Source organism: Oncorhynchus masou, chromosome 9, assembly GCF_036934945.1.
Source record: "Oncorhynchus masou masou isolate Uvic2021 chromosome 9, UVic_Omas_1.1, whole genome shotgun sequence".
NCBI lineage: Eukaryota > Metazoa > Chordata > Actinopteri > Salmoniformes > Salmonidae > Oncorhynchus > Oncorhynchus masou.
Genome location: NC_088220.1, coordinates 17,190,231 through 17,211,608, shown reverse-complemented (window position 1 = coordinate 17,211,608; position 21,378 = coordinate 17,190,231). Strand labels below are relative to the sequence as shown.

The window sequence follows — 21,378 nt, the reverse complement described above, 5'->3', positions numbered from 1 at the left end:
CCCGGGTATCCTGGAAGGATATTGGCCTCATTCCATCAGTAGAGGATGCCTGGTTGCTCTTCAAAAGTGCTTTCCTCTCCATCTTAAATAAGCATGCCTCGTTAAAAAAAAATCACCCCAGACTTGACTGCCCTTGAACAGCACAAAAACATCCTTTGGCGTTCTGCATTAGCATCGAATAGCCCCCGCAATATGCAACTTTTCAGGGAAGTCAGGAACCAATATACCCAATCAGTTAGGAAAGCTAAGGCTTGCTTTTTCAAACAGAAATGTGCTTCCTGTAGCACTAATTCCAAAAGTTTTGGAACACCGTAAAGTCCATGGAGAACAAGAGCACCTCCTCCCAGCTGCCCACTGCACTGAGGATAAGAAACACTGTCATCACCGATAAAGCTACGATAATCGATCATTTCAATAAGCATTTTTCCACGGCAGGCCATGCTTTCCACCTGGCTACCCCTACCCTGGCCAACATCTCAGCACCCCCTGCAGCAACTTGCCCCCTCCCCGCTTCTCCTTCACCCAAATCCAGACAATCTGGACACTCTCTTTCTAAAATTGACCGCCGAAATTGTTGCAACCACTATTACTAGCCTATTCAACCTCTCTTTTGTATCGTCTGAGATCCCCAAAGATTGGAAAGCTGTCACGGTCATCCCCCTCTTCAAAGGGTGAGACACTCTAGGCCCAAACTGTTATAGACCTATATCCATCCTGCCGTGCCTTTTTAAAATCTTCGAAAGCCAAGTTAATAAACAGATCACCGACCATTTCAAATCCCACCGTACCGTCTCCACTATGCAATCTGGTTTCCGAGCTGTTCATGGGTGCACTTCAGCCACGCTTAAGGTCCTCAACAATATCATAACCGCCATCGATAAGACTGTACACTTCCGACGCCGACAGAGATGGCCGCCTCGCTTCGCGTTCCTAGGAAACTATGCAGTTTTTTGTTTTTTTACGTGTTATTTCTTACATTAGTACCCCAGATCATCTTAGGTTTTATTACATACAGTCGAGAAGAACTACTGAATATAAGAGCAGCGTCAACTCACCATCAGTACGACCAAGAATATGACTTTCGCGAAGCGGATCCTGTGTTCTGCCTTTCACCCAGGACAACGGAATGGATCCCAGCCGGCGACCCCAAAAAACGACTTCGTAAAAGAGGGAAACGTAGCGGTCTTCTGGTCAGACTCCGGAGACGGGCACATCGTGCACCACTCCCTAGTATACTTCTCGCCAATGTCCAGTCTCTTGACAACAAGGTTGATGAAATCCGAGCAAGGGTAGCATTCCAGAGGGACATCAGAGACTGTAACGTTCTTTGCTTCACGGAAACATGGCTCACTGGAGAGACGCTATCGGAGTTGGTGCAGCCAGCTGATTTCTCCACGCATCGCGCCGACAGAAACAAACATCTTTCTGGTAAGAAGAGGGGCGGGGGCGTATGCCTTATGGCCAACGAGACGTGGTGTGATCACAAAAACATACAGGAACTCAAATCCTTCTGTTCACCTGATTTAGAATTCCTCACAATCAAATATCGACCGCATTATCTACCAAGGGAATTCTCTTTGATTATAATCACAGCCGTATATATTCCCCCCCAAGCAGACACATCGATGGCTCTGAACAAACTTTATTTGACTCTTTGCAAACTGGAATCCATACATCCTGAGGCTGCATTCATTGTAGCTGGGGATTTTAACAAGGCTAATCTGAAAACAAGACTCCCTAAATTGTATCATCATATCGATTGCGCAACCAGGGCTGGCAAAACCTTGGATCATTGCTATTCTAATTTCCGCGACGCATATAAGGCCCTGCCCCACCCTCCTTTCGGAAAAGCTGACCACGACTCCATTTTGTTGATCCCTGCCTACAGACAGAAACTAAAACAAGAAGCTCCCACACTGAGGTCTGTCCAATGCTGGTCCGACCAATCTGATTCCACACTCCAAGACTGCTCCCATCTCATATGTATATACTGTACTCGATACCATCTACTGTATCTTGCCTATGCTGCTCTGTACCATCACTCATTCATATATCTTTATGTACATATTCTTTATCCCCTTACACTTGTGTGTATAAGACAGTAGTTTTGGAATTGTTAGTTAGATTACTTGTTGGTTATTACTGCATTGTCGGAACTAGAAGCACAAGCATTTCGCTACACTCGCATTAACATTTGCTAACCATGTGTATGTGACAAATAAAATTTGATTTGATTTGATTAAGAGACAGTACTGTGCAGCCGTCTTCATCGACCTGGCCAAGGCTTTCGTCTCTGTCAATCACCTCATTCAATCAAATACCTAGGTGTCTGGTTAGACTGTAACCTCTCCTTCCAGACTCACATTAAAACTTCATAGAGATTGGTGTCCCGCTAGCGGGTCAATTTCCGGTGAAACTGGAGGGTGCGTAATTCAAATAAATTTGAATAGTTATTATAGCGGTTAAACATTTTGGTACATATAAGTGTCTATATCGGCTGAAAGCTTAAATTCCTGTTTATCTAACTGCACTGTCCAATTTACAGTAGCTATTACATCGGAAACATGCCATCTGATTGTTTGAGGATGGCGCCCCACAACAAAATATTTTCTCCACAGGCACAGGTTTCATACATTCACATATGAAGATGAAATATTCACTTACTTTTTGAAAATCTTCCCGATTCGACATCCGAAGGGTCCCAGAGATAACATATAGTGTTGTTTTGTTAGATAAAATCCTTTTTTATATCCCAAAAAGTCTCCATAGTTGGCGCCATCGATTTGAGTAATCTACTCGTTCAACTTGCAGAAAAAGGAATCCACAAATCTACCCCTAAACTTTGTTTCTACAAGTCATTATACGTTTGTGTTTACTCCTCAAACACCCTAAATGTAAACTATAATATATTTTTCGGAAAGAAGTATGTTCAATAGGAAACCGATTCTAGCAGGTGCGCAACTTCATCATCGTACGCGATGACACGGATTTTCAAGACTGTGTTCTCATACAAAAACTCTTATTTCTTATTTGTTTTTTGAAGTTACAAGCATGAAACTTTGAATATAGACTGCTGACACCCTGTGGAAGCCATGGGAATTGCACTATTTTAGAATTGAGCTTTCTCTTGTATTTCTAAGAGGATGTTCTCTCAAAAAAACTAATTCTGGTTGGGTTTTCTTTGGATTTTCTCCTACCATATCTATTGTGTTATATTCTCCTACATTATTTTAACATTTCTACAACCTTCAAAGTGTTTACGTTCCAATGGTACCAATAATATGCATATCCTGGCTTCAGGGCCTGAGCTACAGGCAGTTTGCTTTGGGCATGTCATTCAGTCGGAAATGGAGAAAAAGGAGCCAGATCCCTAAGAAAAAGCATCTCCAATCCAAAATTTAATCTAGAATCGGCATTCTATTTCGCAACAAAGCCTCCTTCACTCATGCCACCAAACATACCCTCGTATAACTGACTATCCTACCGATCATTGACTTTGGCGTTGTCATTTACAAAATAGCCCCCAATACTCTACTCAGCAAACTGGATGTAGTCTATCACAGTGCCATCCATTTTATCCCCAAAGCCCCATATACTACCCACCACTGCGACCTGTATGCTCAAGGTTGGCTGGCCCTCGCTACATATCCGTCACCAAACCCACTGGCCCCAGGTCATCTATAAGTCTTTGCTCAGTAAAGCCCTGCCTTATCTCAGCTCACTGGTCACCATAGCAACACAGACCTGTAGCACGCTCTCCAGCAGGTAAATTTCGCTGGTCATGCCCAAAACCAACGCTTCCTTTGGCCGCCTTTCCTTCCAGTTCTCTGCTGCCAATGACTGGAACGAATTACAAAAATCTCTGAAGCTGGAGTCTTATATCTCCCTCACTAACTTTAAGCATCAGCTGTCAGAGCAGCTTACCGGTCGATCACTGTACCTGTACACAGCCAATCTGTAAATTGCACACACGACTACCTCATCCCCATATTATTACTTACTCTCTTTCTATTTTGCACCCCAGTATCTCTACTCGCACATTCATCATCTGCACATCTATCACTCCAGTATTAATGCTACATTTGTATTATTTATGCCGCTAGGGCCTATTTTTTGACTACCTCCCTACTCTTCTACATTTGCACACACTGTATACATTTCTATTGTTTTGTGTTGTTGATTGTACGTTTGCTTATGTGTAACTCTGTGTTGTTGTTTTTGTCGCATTGCTTTGCTTTATCTTGGCCAGGTTGCAGTTGTAAATGAGAACTTATTCTCAACTGGCCTACCTGGTTAAATAAAGGTGAAATAAAAAAATAACCTGTCAAAGGGTAGCTAACTAGACTGCAGGTGACTGGTTAGCTACAGGAAAGCAAAAAATAGAGTAGTCTGTGCGATGTGTATAATTGGAACCAGGGCAGAGCCTGTCTGCCCACACTCATCACTTGCTCCCCCTCAGCTCACCAGCTGATGTAGGCTGTGTGTGCTGGGTGTGGCTAGTCCATCCCACTGCTGAACAGATCTGTGCTGCGCATCTGTGCTGCTAATATTAATGGTGGTTATCACTGAAAAGCTCTCAATCTCTCCAAAAACGATTGTCCAGTCCACTTAGTAGTCAGATTTTAGGTTAAGGCATTAACTCCGAAATCTTAAGGTTAGGCATTGGTTAAGGTAATGGTTCAGGTTTGGGATAGGCATAAAGCAAAAATATATAAATCCATTTTCTATAGCTGGATTTCAATATGCAGCCTTTGGCACCAGAGATGCACCATCCCCATCCACATCCACCATCCACCATCCACATCCACATCCACCATCCACCATCCCCATCCCCATCCACCATCCACCATCCCCATCCCCATCCACCATCCCCATCTGCCATCCCCATCCCCATCCACCATCCCCATCCACCATCCCCATCCACCATCCCCATCCCCATACACCATCCACATCCACCATCCCCATCCCCATCCCCATCCGCCATCCGCCATCCCCATCTGCCATCCCCATCCTCCATCCCCATCCACCATCCACCATCCCCATCCCCATCTCCATCCCCATTACCATCCCCATCCACCATCCCCATCCCCATACACCATCCACATCCCCATCCACCATCCACCATCCCCATCCACCATCCCCATCCGCCATCCCCCATCCCCATCTGCCATCCCCATCCTCCATCCCCATCCACCATCCACCATCCCCATCCCCATCCCCTCACTGTTGTCCCTAGTGGACGGTTTCAACGTCATCTCCCGATGTCCTCAGACATGGGTGGACATCGAATCCTGGCTTGTATCACAGGTGACCTGGCTGGATTATTTCACTGGATTATTTACATACATTTTTAGCTGCCTTTGTATTTTAATTACATGTTATACGTACATCGACTGTATCACTCGATGCCATTGACTGAGAGGACATTTATTACGTATATTTTTCTCCAGACCCTACGTCATTGATCCTCAACCAGGACAAAACAGTCGAAGACTATTGTATCCAATTGTTACTGCTCCTATGGTGTTCTTCTAGAGGTTGCAGGAGTATATTTAACATTTGGAGTGAGAGCTCATAAATATGTCATAAACGTTCAACCCAGATTCCAAAGTATTCCTTTTGGAGGTTGCGTTGCAATCGTTTGACGTCATGATTGAGTTCAAGGGCCTATGATGCCTGTTAGAAAGGAATGCTGATGTTAGTGTAATGTTAGAATGTGGTGGCCATTTGAGAAGTCAGATAGAGCTGGGGGGCTGAAACTCTGTGAGACCAGACTGCCTTATGTCATGTCTTGTTATGTCTGTTCCTGTCCTTTCTCTTCACTCTGTCTCTCTCTGCTGGTCTTTTTAGGTTACCTTCTCTGTCTCTCATTCTTCAGCTGTTCTACATCTCCCCTAACTAGCTCATTCACTCTTTCCCACCTGTTCTCTCTTCCCCCTCTGATTAGGTCTCTATTTCTCTCTCTGTTCCTGCTACTTTCAGTGTCTGATTCTTGTTTGTGTTTTTGATGCCAGAAGCAAGCTGTCGTCCCGTTTGCTTCCACCTTGTCCTATCCTGTCGGAGTCTGCCTGGCAGGTGCATCCTGCATTATACTTACGTTCTTTTGTTCCATTGACTACGTTGGAAGAGGATTTATGCCATTCCTGTTTTTCATTAAAGAACTCTGTTTTCTGTTAAAACCGCTTTTGGGTCTTCACTCAAGTACATAACAGAAGAATCAGACCAAGAATGGACCCAGCGGCTCCGGACCCTTTTCACTCCGCCGTCGAGATCCAGGGAGCGATTTTTGCTAGGCAGACACGAGGAGGAATTGTCTGCTGCTCGACATGCCGTTGAGACCCTGGCCGTCCAAGTCTCCGACCTCACAAGACAGGTTCACCAACTCCACCTCGATCCACCGCCCACTTCCGGGGTTTCCGAGTCTCCGGAGCCCAGGATCAACAACCCGCCGTGTTACTCTGGGGAGCCCACTGAGTGCCGCTCATTCCTCACTCAGTGTGATGTGGTGTTCTCTCTCCAGCCCAACACTTACTCCAGGAGCGCAGCCCGCATCGCCTACGTCATTTCTCTCCTTACCGGACGGGCGCGTGAGTGGGGCACGGCAATCTGGGAGGCGAGGGCTGAGTGTATTAACCAGTATCAGGACTTTAAGGAGGAGATGATACGGGTTTTTGACCGTTCTGTTTTTGGGGAGGAGGCTTCCAGGGCCCTGTCTTCCCTATGTCAGGGGAATCGATCCATAACGGATTATTCTATTGAGTTTCGCACTCTCGCTGCCTCTAGTGACTGGAACGAGCCGGCTTTGCTCGCTCGTTTTCTGGAGGGTCTCCTCGTCGAGGTTAAGGATGAGATCCTCTCCCGGGAGGTTCCTTCCAGTCTGGACTCCTTAATAGCTCTCGCTATTCGCATAGAGCGACGGTTTGATCTTCGTCGCCGAGCTCGTGGAAAGGAGCTCGCGTTCTCCGTTGCTCCCCTCTCCACATCACTGCCAATCACTGCCACCCTCCTCCGCCGGCTCGGATGCTGAGCCTATGCAGCTGGGGGGTATCCGCATCTCGGCCAAGGAGAAGGAACGGAGAATCACCAATCGCCTCTGTCTCTACTGCGGCTCCGCTGGTCATTTTGTCACCTCATGTCCAGTAAAAGCCAGAGCTCATCAGTAAGAGGAGGGCTACTGGTGAGCGCAACTACTCAGGCCTCTCCTTCTGGATCACGCACTACCTTTCCGGTCCATCTCCGCTGGCCCGGTTCATCTGCTTCCTGCAGTGCCTTGATAGACTCTGGGGCGGAGGGCTGTTTTATGGACGAGACCTGGGCTCGGGAACATGACATTCCTCTCAGACAGTTAGGGAGCCCATGGCCTTGTTCGCTTTAGATGGTAGTTCTCTCCCCAAGATTCAGCGTGAGACGCTGCCTTTAACCCTCACTGTCTCTGGTAATCATAGCGAAACCATTTCTTTTTTAATTTTTCGTTCACCTTTTACACCTGTTGTTTTGGGTCATCCCTGGCTAGTGCGCCATAACCCTTCTATTAATTGGTCTAGTAATACTATCCTATCCTGGAATGTTTCTTGTCATGTGACCTGTTTAATGTCTGCTATCCCTCCTGTTTCCTCTGTCTCTTCTTCACAGGAGGAGCCTGGCGATTTGACAGGGGTGCCGGAGGAGTATCACGATCTGCGCACGGTGTTCAGTCGTTCCAAGGCCACTTCTCTCCCTCCACACCGGTCGTATGACTGTAGTATTGATCTCCTTCCGGGAACTACTCCCCCCGGGGTAGATTATACTCTCTGTCGGCTCCCGAACGTAAGGCTCTCGAGGATTATTTGTCGGTTTCGCTCGACGCCGGTACCATAGTCTCCTCCTCCTCTCCCGCCGGAGCGGGGTTTTTTTTTGTTCAGAAGAAGGACGGGTCCCTGCGCCCATGCGTGGATTATCGAGGGCTGAATGACATAACAGTTAAGAATCGTTATCCGCTTCCTCTTATGTCTTCAGCCTTCGAGATCCTGCAGGGAGCCAGGTTTTTCACCAAATTGGACCTTCGTAACGCCTACCATCTCGTGCGCATCAGGGAGGGGGACGAGTGGAAGACGGCGTTTAACACTCCGTTAGGGCACTTTGAATACCGGGTTCTTCCTTTCGGCCTCGTTAACGCTCCAGCTGTCTTTCAGGCACTAGTTAACGACGTCCTGAGAGACATGCTGAACATTTTTGTTTTCGTTTACATGGACGATATCCTGATTTTTTCACCGTCTCTCTCGATTCATGTTCAGCACGTGCGACGCGTCCTCCAGCGCCTTTTGGAGAACTGTCTTTATGTGAAGGCTGAGAAGTGCACTTTTCATGCCGCCTCTGTCCCTTTTCTCGGTTCCGTTATTTCCGCTGAGGGCATTAAGATGGATCCCGCTAAGGTCCAGGCTGTCATTGATTGGCCCGTTCCTAAGTCACGCGTCGAGCTGCAGCGCTTTCTGGGCTTCGCTAATTTCTATCGTCGTTTCATCCGTAATTTCGGTCAGGTGGCAGCTCCCCTCACAGCCCTTACTTCTGTTAAGACGTGCTTTAAGTGGTCCGTTTCCGCCCAGGGAGCTTTTGATCTTCTTAAGAATCGTTTTACATCCGCACCTATTCTTGTTACACCTGACATCTCTAGTCAGTTTGTTGTTGAGGTTGACGCGTCAGAGGTGGGCGTGGGAGCCATTCTTTCTCAGCGCTCTCTCTCTGACGGCAAGGTCCATCCTTGCGCGTTTTTCTCTCATCGCTTATCGCCGTCAGAACGTAACTATGATGTTGGTAATCGCGAACTGCTCGCTATCCGCTTAGCCCTAGGCGAATGGCGACAGTGGTTGGAGGGGGCGACCGTTCCTTTGTCGTTTGGACTGACCATAGGAACCTTGAGTACATCCGTTCAGCCAAACGACTTAATGCGCCCAAGAAGTTGGGCTCTGTTTTTCGCTCGTTTCGAGTTTGTTATTTCTTATCGTCCGGGCTCAAAAAACACCAAGCCTGATGCTTTATCTCGTCTCTTCAGTTCTTCTGAGGTCTCCACCGACCCCGAGGGATTCTCCCTGAGGGGCGTGTTGTCGGGTTGACTGTCTGGGGAATTGAGAGGCAGGTAAAGCAAGCACTCGCTCACACTCCGTCGCCGCGAGCTTGTCCTAGGAACCTTCTGTTCGTTCCCGTTCCTACTGTCCGGCCGTTCTTCAGTGGGCCCACTCTGCCAAGTTAGCCGGCCACCCCGGCGTTCGGGGTACGCTGCTTCCATTCGCCAGCGTTTCTGGTGGCCCACTTACGTGACGCGCGTCGATTTGTCGCCGCTTGTTCGGTCTGCGCGCAGACTAAATCTTGGAACTCTCCTCCTGCCGGCCGTCTCAGATTCCCATTCCCTCTCGACCGTGGTCTCACATCGCTTTAGATTTTATCACCGGACTGCCTTCATCAGCGGGGAAGACAGTTATTCTTACGGTTGTCGATAGATTCTCTAAGGCGGCTCATTTCATTCCTCTCGATAAGCTCCCTTCTGCTAAGGAGACGGCTCAGATCATTATCGAGAATGTTTTCCGAATTCATGGCCTTCCGTCTTTTTCCGACAGAGGCCCGCAGTTCACGTCTCAATTTTGGAGGGAGTTTTGCCGTTTGATTGGGGCTTCCGTCAGTCTCTCGTGGCTTTCATCCCCAGTCTAACGGTCAAGCCGAACGGGCCAATCAGACTGTTGGTCGCATTTTTACGCAGTCTTTCTTTTCGTAACCCTGCGTCTTGGTCAGAACAGCTCCCTGGGCAGAGTACGCCCACAACTCGCTTCCCTCGTCTGCTACCGGTCTATCCCCTTTTCAGAGTAGCCTCGGGTACCAGCCTCCGCTGTTCTCATCTCAGATTCGCCGAGTCCTGCGTCCCCTCCGCTCAGGCTTTTGTCCAGCGTTGCGAGCGCACCTGGAAGGGGGTCAGGTCGGCACTTTGCCGTAATAGGGCGCAGACTGTGATTCTTTAAGCGTAGGACCAAGAGTCCTAGATATTGTTGCGGTCAGAGAGTATGGCTCTCCACTCAGAACCTTCCCCTTAAGACAGCTTATCGCAAGTTGGCCCCGCGGTTCATTGGTCCGTTCCGTATTTCTCAGGTCATTAATCCTGTCGCAGTTACTTCTTCTCCGCGCTATCTTCGTCGCGTTCACCCGGTCTTCCATGTCTCCTGTGTTAAGCCCGTTCTTCGCGCCCCGCCGTTTCCCTCCCCCCATCCTTGTCGAGGGCGCACCCATCTACAGGGTTCGTAAGATTTTGGACATGCGCCCTCGGGGCCGTGGTCATCAGTACCTAGTGGATTGGGAGGGGTACGGTCCTGAGGAGAGGAGTTGGGTTCCCTCTCGGGACGTGCTGGACCGTCGCTGATCGATGATTTCCTGACGCCAGGTTTCCTCCTCGAAGTGCGCCAGGAGGCGTCGGTGAGTGGGGGGGTACTGTCATGTCTTGTTATGTCTGTTCCTGTCCTTTCTCTTCACTCTGTCTCTCTCTGCTGGTCTTTTAGGTTACCTTCTCTGTCTCTCATTCTTCAGCTGTTCTACATCTCCCTAACTAGCTCATTCACTCTTTCCCACCTGTTCTCTCTTCCCCCTCTGATTAGGTCTCTATTTCTCTCTCTGTTCCTGCTACTTTCAGTGTCTGATTCTTGTTTGTGTTTTTGATGCCAGAAGCAAGCTGTCGTCCCGTTTGCTTCCACCTTGTCCTATCCTGTCGGAGTCTGCCTGGCAGGTGCATCCTGCATTATACTTACGTTCTTTTTGTTCCATTGACTACGTTGGAAGAGGATTTATGCCATTCCTGTTTTTCATTAAAGAACTCTGTTTTCTGTTAAAACCGCTTTTGGGTCTTCACTCAAGTACATAACAGCCTTATATAAACACTTTCTTCACTAGAATCCTTGTCAGTGACTTGCATCACAATGTTGATGACAACATCCTGTTTCCTGCTAGCTTAGTGATCAGGGCCTATTGTGGTCCTGTCACATCATGGCTGTCGAGCTTTCAATGGCTGTCTATAAGGTCTAGTCTAGATAAGGGTCCCAGGTGCCTATTCTCTTCTCTTTGTCCTACCTTATCGGTCTCTCTATCCCCCACCTCCCTCTCTCCCCTCCTCTGTCTGTTTGTCCTCCCCTTGTCACTTTATTTTTGTCTCCACGATTCCTCAAGATTAGAAGGGGGAAGGAGGAATTTAAAAACAGAGGGAGTAGGTGATTAATATCTGCCACTGTGTGTGTGTGTGTGTGTGTGTGTGTGTGTGTGTGTGTGTGTGTGTGTGTGTGTGTGTGTGTGTGTGTGTGTGTGTGTGTGTGTGTGTGTGTGTGTGCCAGTTATCTATACCTATCACAATGCCACCAGTCCACGTCTTCTTCTGCTTTTGGAGGGTGAGTCAGAGATGGTTGGCAACACAATACACAACACTAGGGCCAAATACAGTGCATTCAGAATGTACTATTTTTCCATATTTTGTTCCATTACAGAAATATTCTAAAATTGATTAAATTAATCGTTTTCCTCATCAATCTACCCATAATACCCCATAATGACATCACAATACCCTATAATAACAAAGTGAAAACAGGTTGTTAGAAATACTGAAAAACTGAAATACCTTATTTACATAAGTATGCAGACCCTTTGCTATGAAACTCCTAATTGAGCTCTGGTGCATTGTGTTTCCATTAATGGTCCTTGAGATGTTTCTACAACTTGATTGAAGTCCATCTGTGGTAAATTCAATTGATTGCACATGATTTGGAAAGGCACACACCTGTCTATATAAGGTCCCACAGTTGACAGTGCATGTCAGAGCAAAAACCAAGCTATAGGCCTTTGTGGTAGATAGGCAAGACGGAAGCCACTCCTCAGTAAAAGGCACATGACAGCCCGCTTGGAGTTTGCCAAAAAGGCACCTAAACGACCCTAATACCATGATAAACAAGATTCTCTGGTCTGATCAAACCAAGATTGAAATCTTTGGTTTGAATACCAAGAGTCACATCTGGAGGAAACCAGGCACCGCTCATCACCTGGCCAATACCATCCCTACGGGGAAGCATAGTGGTTGCAGCAGCATGCTGTGGGGATGTTTTTCAGCGGCAGGGGCTGGGAGACTAGTCAGGATCGAGGGAAAGATGAACGGAGCAAGGTACATACAGATCATTGATGAAAATCTGCTCCGGAGCACTCAGGAACTCAGACTGGGGTTAGGGTTCACCTTCCAACAGGACAACAAACCTAAGCACACAGCAGGAGTGGCTTCGGGACAAGTCTCTGAATGTCCTTGAGTGGCCCAGCCAGAGCCCAGACTTAAACCTGGTCGAACACCTCTGGAGAGTCCTGAAAATAGCTGTGCAGTGACACTCCCATTCCAACCCGACAGAACTTGAGAGGATCTGCAGAAAAGAATGGGAGAAACTCCCCAAATACAGGTGTGCCAAGTTTGTAGCGTCATACCCAAGAAGATTCGAGGCTGTAATTGCTGCCAAAGGTGCTTCAACAAAGTACTGAGAATGGGTCTGAATACTTATGCAAATGTATTATTTTAGTTTTCATCTCATTTTATAAATGTGCAATAATTTCTAAAAAACTGTTTTTGCTTTGTCATTATGGGATATTGTATGTAGATTGATCAGGGAAAAAAACGATTCAATTAATTTTTGAATAAAGCTGTAACAACAAAATGTAGAAAAAGTCAAGTGGTCTGAATACTTTCCGAATGCACTGTAGAGGGAAATTACCATAGCTGTAGGGTAGAAGTGGACCTGCCTTTGAATATGATCATATGACACATTTTTAGAATATGACTGATATTTTGAAGTTATGTTAACAATTTGGTTTCTGGCCTTAGGCCAAGAGAAAACAGGCTTTTCTTTGCATCACAACATAGCAACGGTTGGAAAAGACCAGGGAGGGAGTGGCGTAATGGGTTATGCACAGACTTGAATGATCATCGAAGTGAGTGTGTACTAACAAGATTTAGGAACATAATTCGGTAGGTTGTGTGGTCTGTCGCTCCGCCCCTCACATTCTTTTTTGAGGAAGACTTCCAAGAACCTTCAAGGGAAAAATCTAATATCCATTCACACTGTGTAGGCTACAAAAACTATAGTTAGATAAGTATGTGCTCTTAAACCGCGTAATAACCATGCAGGGCTTCGAGTCCCGTTTGTGTCGGAAAAGACTGACAAAAATCTGATTGTTTAAGCCTCTGGGTAAATACCGCCAAAGACTAATGCCGGATTTTATCCAACACCGCTGGATGATGTCGTGCGCTCATTGACACTGATTCCCATCCTCGAACGCGGGAGAGAAAATGTGGAAAGAGGAATATGACTGTCATTTCGACTTGCTTCTCGAACTTCTGTAAGTATTTTTTTATGGTTTCGCCCACAGATAAGTTGTTCTGAAGTTTCTTGTGTCAGTCAGACTCAGAATAAACGGGAGTGTGTGCTGTATTTGCAATTACAATATTGAGCGGAACAGTTTTGACAGCCGTTGCAAATCAACTAAAGCATGGATTTGCCACTAAACAGTTTAATAACACTTTCATGAAAAATGTGGCTACTTGAAGAATAATTGCCATACGTTTGAGAATAGCTAATTGACTATGCCGTATAAAAAAACGTTACAATGAATTATCTGTATGGTTCGAACTTTGGTCAGTTTATAATGGGTTTGTAACGCGGATCAATACATTTGAACAATCTCTGTTAACCCAATACATTTTAACCATCTCTGTTGACCTTGCTACATATCGCTCACTCTCGTGGGAGACTGGCAACAACGTTGTGCAACATGCCCCTAGGAATTAACAAGCTGCTCTGTTTCCTTTAAAAAAAAGTGACTATAATTCCTATGCCTTTATCAGTTATTGTCACGGCAGTATACTGTATTGTCACGGCAATATGCTCTAGTGTCACGGCAGTATACTGTATTGTCACGGCAATATACTCTAGTGTCACGGCAGTATACTGTATTGTCACGGCAGTATACTGTATTGTCACGGCAATATACTCTAGTGTCACGGCAGTATACTGTATTGTCACGGCAATATGCTCTAGTGTCACGGCAGTATACTGTATTGTCACGGCAGTATACTGTATTGTCACGGCAGTATACTGTATTGTCACGGCAATATACTCTAGTGTCACGGCAGTATACTGTATTGTCACGGCAGTATACTGTAGTGGCAGTATACTGTAGTGTCACGGCAATATACTCTAGTGTCACGGCAGTATACTGTAGTGTCACGGCAGTATACTGTATTGTCACGGCAGTATACTGTAGTGTCACGGCAGTATACTGTAGTGTCACAGCAATGTACTGTATTGTCACGGCAATATACTGTAGTGTCACGGCAGTATACTGTAGTGTCACGGCAGTATACTGTAGTGGCACAGCAATATACTGTAGTGTCACGGCAGTATACTGTAGTGTCACAGCAATATACTGTATTGTCACGGCAATATACTGTAGTGTCACGGCAGTATACTGTAGTGGCACAGCAATATACTGTAGTGTCACGGCAGTATACTGTAGTGTCACAGCAATATACTGTATTGTCAAGGCAATATATAAATAACATGCACACTCACCCCTTTTTCTAACACAGACACACACTCACACTCAGACACAGACAGACAGACAGACAGACAGACAGACACAGACAGACAGACAGACAGAAACACACACAGACAGACAGGAAGAAAGAAAGACAGACAGACAGACAGACAGACAGACAGACAGACAGACAGACAGACAGAAACACACACAGACAGACAGACAGACAGACAGACAGACAGACAGACAGACAGACAGACAGACAGACAGACAGACAGACAGACAGACAGACAAACACACACAGACACAGCCCTCATGCTCTTCACCCGACACACCCTTGCTGGTCTAGGTTTGGATGGCACACAGCACAACTGAGAGAGAGATTACTATGTGAGTCACAGACATGCTGGCTCATGCTCTAAGTATGAGCTCACACACAGACACACACACACACACAGACACACACACAGACACACACACACACCGATTCACTTTTAAATGAGCTTACTATTCAGGGGAAATATACTCATGACTTCTCAAATGCATAATAGTTACAATGAAAGGTACATGGAAATGTACTGTAGTTCACTTCATCCAAGATAAAGATCAAGGGTCAAAATCCATATTGAATGCCAGTGGCTGTGAGTCAGTGTCTTTGTTCTCAATGGCCCGGGTCAAAAGTACTATAGGGAATACGGTTCAATTTAGGACAGTGTGTTGTGCAGTTGATGGACATTGTATGTCTTCACTGCCGTGACTCCCAGGCTGGCACGAGTTGTTCATTATTCAGGAGATCGACAATTTTCTTATGAACAGAAATGTGGTTAGGATTAGGCATGGTGGCCAACGTGGAGAGTAGCCTAGGGAAATGCATCTGTAAGATATGGCGATAAAAAAACACATATATTGTAGCCTAGGGGCAGGTTTGGACATCTTTTGGCGATAGTGTGAGGCTTGTGCTCATTGCATGCTGTTGCCTAGTTGAGGGTTGTGGGTAATTGTGATGTAGGTGACATCAACCTGGGAAGGGCAGTAATTGCACATGCATGTGAAAGATAATGATGAATTGAATGGCAATTATTTTGTTGATAGCTCCTCGCCTGTCTTAAGCTGGGGGAAGAAGAGTACATCTTCCTTGTACAGAGGGAGGTATGAGTACCTAGTCTCCTTTGGGGATAGTTCCATCCTTGTGCGAGGCTTGTGCTCAAGGCACGTTGTTGCCTGCAGTGAGGATTGTGGGTAATTGTGAGGTAGGAGACATCAACCTGGGAGGGGTAGTATTTGTGCCTGTCATCTCTCCTCCTAGGACACCGGGTTCCGCCGCCCGTTGTGTCCACGGCAACCGACACATTACCGTGCAAAGGCGTATTGAATGTAGGAATGAATGAAGTCGATCTAATTAGATTATGCAGAACAATCCGGATCGTTTATAGAGAGAATGTTGACAATATCAAAGAGACACTTAAAGTGATAGGGTCGACCAGCACACCTGGTCTGGTCTGGTATTGAGGCCTTTGACGTTTGTTTTTAATACTATTTCAGTACTGTTTGTTTAGGATGTTTTATGTGTTTTTGGTTAGAGGGATAGAGAGATATAAGGATTCTGTCTCAGATATTCTATCTTTATGTGTCTTCAGGGGATTTTTATTATTGAATCAGGGTTATATGAGAAAAATCATATCTAATTTGCCATGTAACTTTCGTGTTCTGTCTGTGTGTGTTGTGTTCTTAACAATGCCAACCTCACATGTTACAAGGTCCACAGTTATCAAGTGGAGAGGGTCTGTCCTAATCTCTGAATGTCCCTGTGTGCGTCCTCCTCAGTGATACCAGTGTCACTGACGTGTTGTCGGACTCAGAGCAGAGCGGTCTGGAGCAGCTGGAGAGAGGCAGCACGGACACCCTGGCCAACGGTTGCCGTGCCGAATGTAACGCCGCCAAACGCCTTGCCAAGCGCCTGTTCTACCTGGAGGGCTTCAAACGCTGCGATGTGGCACGCCACCTGGGAAAGAAGTGGGGTTTCAGGCATACACCCCCTCCAAGACCACACACACACGCACAAGATCACACACACACAAGACCAAACACACACAAGACCGAACACACACTATACCACACACACACATCAAACACACACAAGACCAAACACACACAAGACCACACACACAAGATCAAACACACACAAGACTACACACACACACACACACACAGTCATTTAGTTAGTCACTGATACACATGCATGTCTCACAGTGTTTATATTGTATTTTGTATCATCTTGAACTTCATATTGATCTTTCTTCTCTCTCTCTCTCTCTCTCTCTCTCTCTCTCTCTCTCTCTTTCTCTCTCTCTTTCTATTGCTCCTTGTACCTCCCTTCTCTTTCCTCCTCTCTCTCTCTCCCTCCCCCATCCCTTCTCTCTCTGTCCATCATGCAGTAATGAGTTCAGCCAGCTGGTGGCGTCAGAGTACCTCAGCTTCTTTGACTTCTCTGGTCTGTCATTGGACAAAGCCCTGAGGTAAGCCCAGTCAGCACTATTCTTACAGCACTGCTCACAACACATTAGCCTAATACTGATTTCTCTGAGTATAGAGCTGTAGTGTGCCTCTATTTTGCTATACAGTCAACTGTCACCTCCGATAATACAGTATGTCATGATTTGGGACTGTCTTGAATGCATGTATTAAACCACAGCATGCAGATATCCAGAGTAAATGAACATGTTTGTATTGGGAGTGGTGAACCACACTTACACTGGGTTTACACTGAATGAATGTGCACTGCATTGTATTGTACTAATCTACTTTAGCCTCACTCATATGACGCCATTATCGATTTCAAAAATAAATGTGAGTAAGCCTAGAAATGGAGACTGTAGCTTATGGCCTACATCACTGTGCGGACAGATACACTCTGCATTCTAGCCTGAAAACAATACTGCCTTCTCACTCGTCGGTCTTTGACCTAATTCTCAGGAACTTCCTGAAAGCCTTTCCTCTGATGGGGGAGACCCAGGAGAGGGAGAGAATCCTGGTCCACTTCTCTAAGAGGTTCTGTGTCTGCAACCCCACAGCCCTCGCCCCCGAAGGAAAGGACATATCCGAACGGAATGATAATGATGAAGAAGATGATGGTGATGATGATTATAATTAGGGTGTTGGGGAGGCTTGTGAAGACTATGATGAGGATGAAAATGAAGACTGTCTTGGACATTCTACACAGGAACACTCAAAGTCAATCTTTTATGAATCATTCTTTATTATCAGCACACTGGAGAGGTTCCAACCAACTCAATGCACCAAGTACACATGTCGATCAGGAGCTCTCCTGGGGCAGTCCTGTTAGTTATTTCTCTTAGATACTGCAGACAAGTTATATCTGCATGATATAGCTTATTCATCATTCATAATGAATTCATCATTAACGTTTGCTTCATTCATGTGACCGACCAATACTGGTTCATACGAGTACCTCATGAGACTTCTCTCTAAACTGAGACCTTGAAACTGAGATATCATTCGTTCTCAAAACAAGGGTCTGGGCGTACCTCCAAATTGCACATACTAATAGTGAAGATGCATTCAATCAATCACTTGCGTGAACACAGAAATTGGTTATTAGAAGGGCACAAACATAACATTTTCCATCACAAGACGATAACAGCTTTGTTGCCTTGAATGAATAACCAGTGCTGGGTCTTGCCACTAAGTGAGATAAGAATATGCTTAGGGACTCATGGCCGCTAGGGGGCCCAGACCCCCATTCCTTTTTTTAGAAATTCAGGACAGTAAAACTCACAAGGTGCAATTTAAACATTTGGTAGTGCATAAGCAGTTTTTTTCTTGTTATCTCAGTCACTGACAGTCATTCAATTATCCCATGTCAGTTTTATAGATTACTTGGTAAGTTAGTCTAGCCAGCTATCTAAAACTTGTAGTTATCATTGCCCAATTACTGACCGGTATGCAAGGCACGTGGCCCTGACTTCCAGGGGGTCCCAATGAACTTTGTTGGTCACGCTCACTCAGATAGCATATTAACACGGCATACAGTGCCTTCATAAGGTATTCACACCCCTTTACTTTTTCCACATTTTGTTGTGTTACAAAGTGAGATTAAAATGGATCTGTACAAAATACTCTGTGGAAGACTAATTCAAAAATTTGTAACAATAAATATGACAAATAATACACTAATATATCTTGATTAGATAAGTATTCAACCCCCTGAGTCAGTACATGTTGGCATGAACCTTTGGCAGCGATTACAGCTGTGAGTCTTTCTGGATAAATCTCTTAAGAGATGTGCACACCTGGATTGTACATTATTTGCAAATTATAATTTTTTTAAATTCTTCAAGCTCTGCCAAGTTGGATGTTGATCATTGCTAGACAGCCATTCACAATTCTTTCTCAGAAATCCAAGCCAATTTATGTCAAAACTGTAACTAGGACATTCAATGTTGTCTTGGTAAGCAACTCCAGTGTATATTTGGCCTGGTATTTTTGGTTATTGTCCTGCTGAAAGGTGAATTTTCCTGTTAGAATGCAGACTAAACCAGGTTTTCCTCTAGGATTTTGCCTGTGCTTCCCTCTATTCTGTTTCTTTTCATAAAAAAAACACCCTAGTCATTGCTGATGACAAGCATACCCATAACATGATGTAGCCACCACCATGCTTGAAAATATGAAGAGTGGTACTCAGTGATGTGTTGTGTTAGATTGTCCCCCAAACATAACGCTTTGTATTCAGGACAAAAAGTAGATTTCTTTGCCACATTCTTTGCAGTTTTACTTTAGTGCCTTGTTGCAAACAGGATGCGTGTTTTGGAGTATTTTTTATTCTGTACAGGCTTCCTTCTTTTCACTCTGTCAATTAGGTTAGTATTGTGGAGCAACTACAATGTTGTTGATTCATTCTCAGTTTTCTCCTATCACTGCTATTAAACTCTTAACTATTTTAAAGTCACCATTGGCCTCATGGTGAAATTCCTGAGCGGTTTTCTTCTTCTCTGGCAACTTAGTTAGGAAGGACGCCTGAATCTTATTTGTGACTATGTGTATTGATACACCATCTAAAGTGTAATTAATAACTTCACCATACTCAAATTGATGTTCAATGTCTGCGTTTAATTGTTATTTATTTACCCATCTACCAATAGGTGTGAGGCATTGGAAACCCCCTGGTCTTTGTGGTTGAATTTGTGTTTGAAACTCACTGCTCGACTGCGGGACATTACAAATAATTAAATGTGTGAGGTACAGAGATGAGGTAGTCATTAAAAAATCATGTTAAACACAATTATTGCGCACAGAATGAGTCCATGCAACTTAATATGTGACTTTTAAAGAAAAATTTTACTTCTGAACTTATTTAGGCTTGCCATAACAAAAGGGTTGAATACTTATTCACTCAAGACATTTCAACTTTTCATTTTTAATTAATTAGCCTTTTTTCCCCCAAAAACATAATTCCGCTTTGACATTGTGGGGTATTGTGTGTGACAAAAAAATCTAAATGGAATCTATTTGAAATTCAGGCTGTAACACAACAAAATGTGGAAAAAGTTAAGGGATGTGAATACTTTCTGAAGGCATTGTAAGTCATGGCAAACTGTGTAGAATTAGCTATGAAACTGAAAAAGATTCTCTCCATCCCATGGCAAAATGTGTGGAATTAGCTATGAAACTGAAAAAGATTCTCTCCATCCCATGGCAAAATGTGTGGAATTAGCTATGAAACTGAAAAAGATTCTCTCCATCCCATGGCAAAATGTGTAGTGGATTCTCTCCATCCCATGGCACAAGAATTAGCTATGAAACTGAAAAAGATTCTCTCCATCCCATGGCAAAATGTGTAGTAGAATTAGCTATGAAACTGAAAAAGATTCTCTCCATCCCATGGCAAAATGTGTGGAATTAGCTATGAAACTGAAAAAGATTCTCTCCATCCCATGGCAAAATGTGTGGAATTAGCTATGAAATTGAAAAAGATTCTCTCCATCCCATGGCACAATGTGTGGAATGGCAGGAAATTAGCTTTAGCAAAATGTGTGGAATTAGCTATGAAACTTTTAGATTCTCTCCATCCCATGGCAAAAGAATTAGCTATGAAACTGATTCTCTCCAAACCCATGGCATGTGGAAGATTCTCTCCATCCCATTGACAAAGTGAAAAAGATTCTCTCCATCCCATGGCAAAATGTGTGGAATAGCATTAAATGAATTTTAAAATGACAGAATGTTCTCTCTGCACCATGGCAAAGTGAGCAGAATCACATTAAATGAGTTTTAAAACCAGAAAATGTTCTCTCTGCACCATGGCGGAGGAAGCAGAATCGCATTAAATGAGTTTTAAAACGACAGAATGTTCGCTCTGCACCATGGCGAAGGAAGCAGAATCGCATTAAATGAGTTTTAAAACGACAGAATGTTCGCTCTGCACCATGGCGAAGGAAGCAGAATCGCATTAAATGAGTTTTAAAACGACAGAATGTTCGCTCTGCACCATGGCGAAGTAAGCAGAATCGCATTAAATGAGTTTTAAAAATACAAAATGTTCTCTCTACCCCATGGGAAAATGTGTAGAATTGCTGGAAATTAGCTATACATTTTAAATCGTTTCTCACCATCCCATGGGAAAATGTGTAGAATTGTCAAAACTGTGCTTTAAAACTGCAATGATTTCTCTACGCCACATGGCAAAATGTGTAGAATTGCAGGACATTAACATTAGAGCTGCTCATTTTACTCTTCGTCATCAAGAGATAGGCTACTAAAAGGTTTTGCCCGTGAGGTGGAGCTGCCCCA

At 44.9% G+C, this 21,378-nt stretch overlaps 1 protein-coding gene across 2 annotated transcripts in view; it reads left to right on the top strand.

Moving 5' to 3' along the window:
• The window catches only part of LOC135545598 (PH and SEC7 domain-containing protein 2-like), a 65,098-nt gene that overhangs the window by 31,644 nt on the left and 12,076 nt on the right, over positions 1-21,378 (top strand). Inside the window, exons 1-4 of one of the 2 annotated variants that reach the window (XM_064973325.1) lie at positions 12,963-13,374; positions 16,396-16,584; positions 17,007-17,087; positions 17,545-17,702. In XM_064973325.1, coding sequence (XP_064829397.1) covers positions 13,325-13,374; positions 16,396-16,584; positions 17,007-17,087; positions 17,545-17,702 — 478 coding nt within the window. In that variant the 5' untranslated portion in view covers positions 12,963-13,324. Of the gene's footprint in view, positions 1-12,962; positions 13,375-16,395; positions 16,585-17,006; positions 17,088-17,544; positions 17,703-21,378 lie in introns of those variants that run through there. The other variant, XM_064973324.1, reaches the window with a different exon arrangement.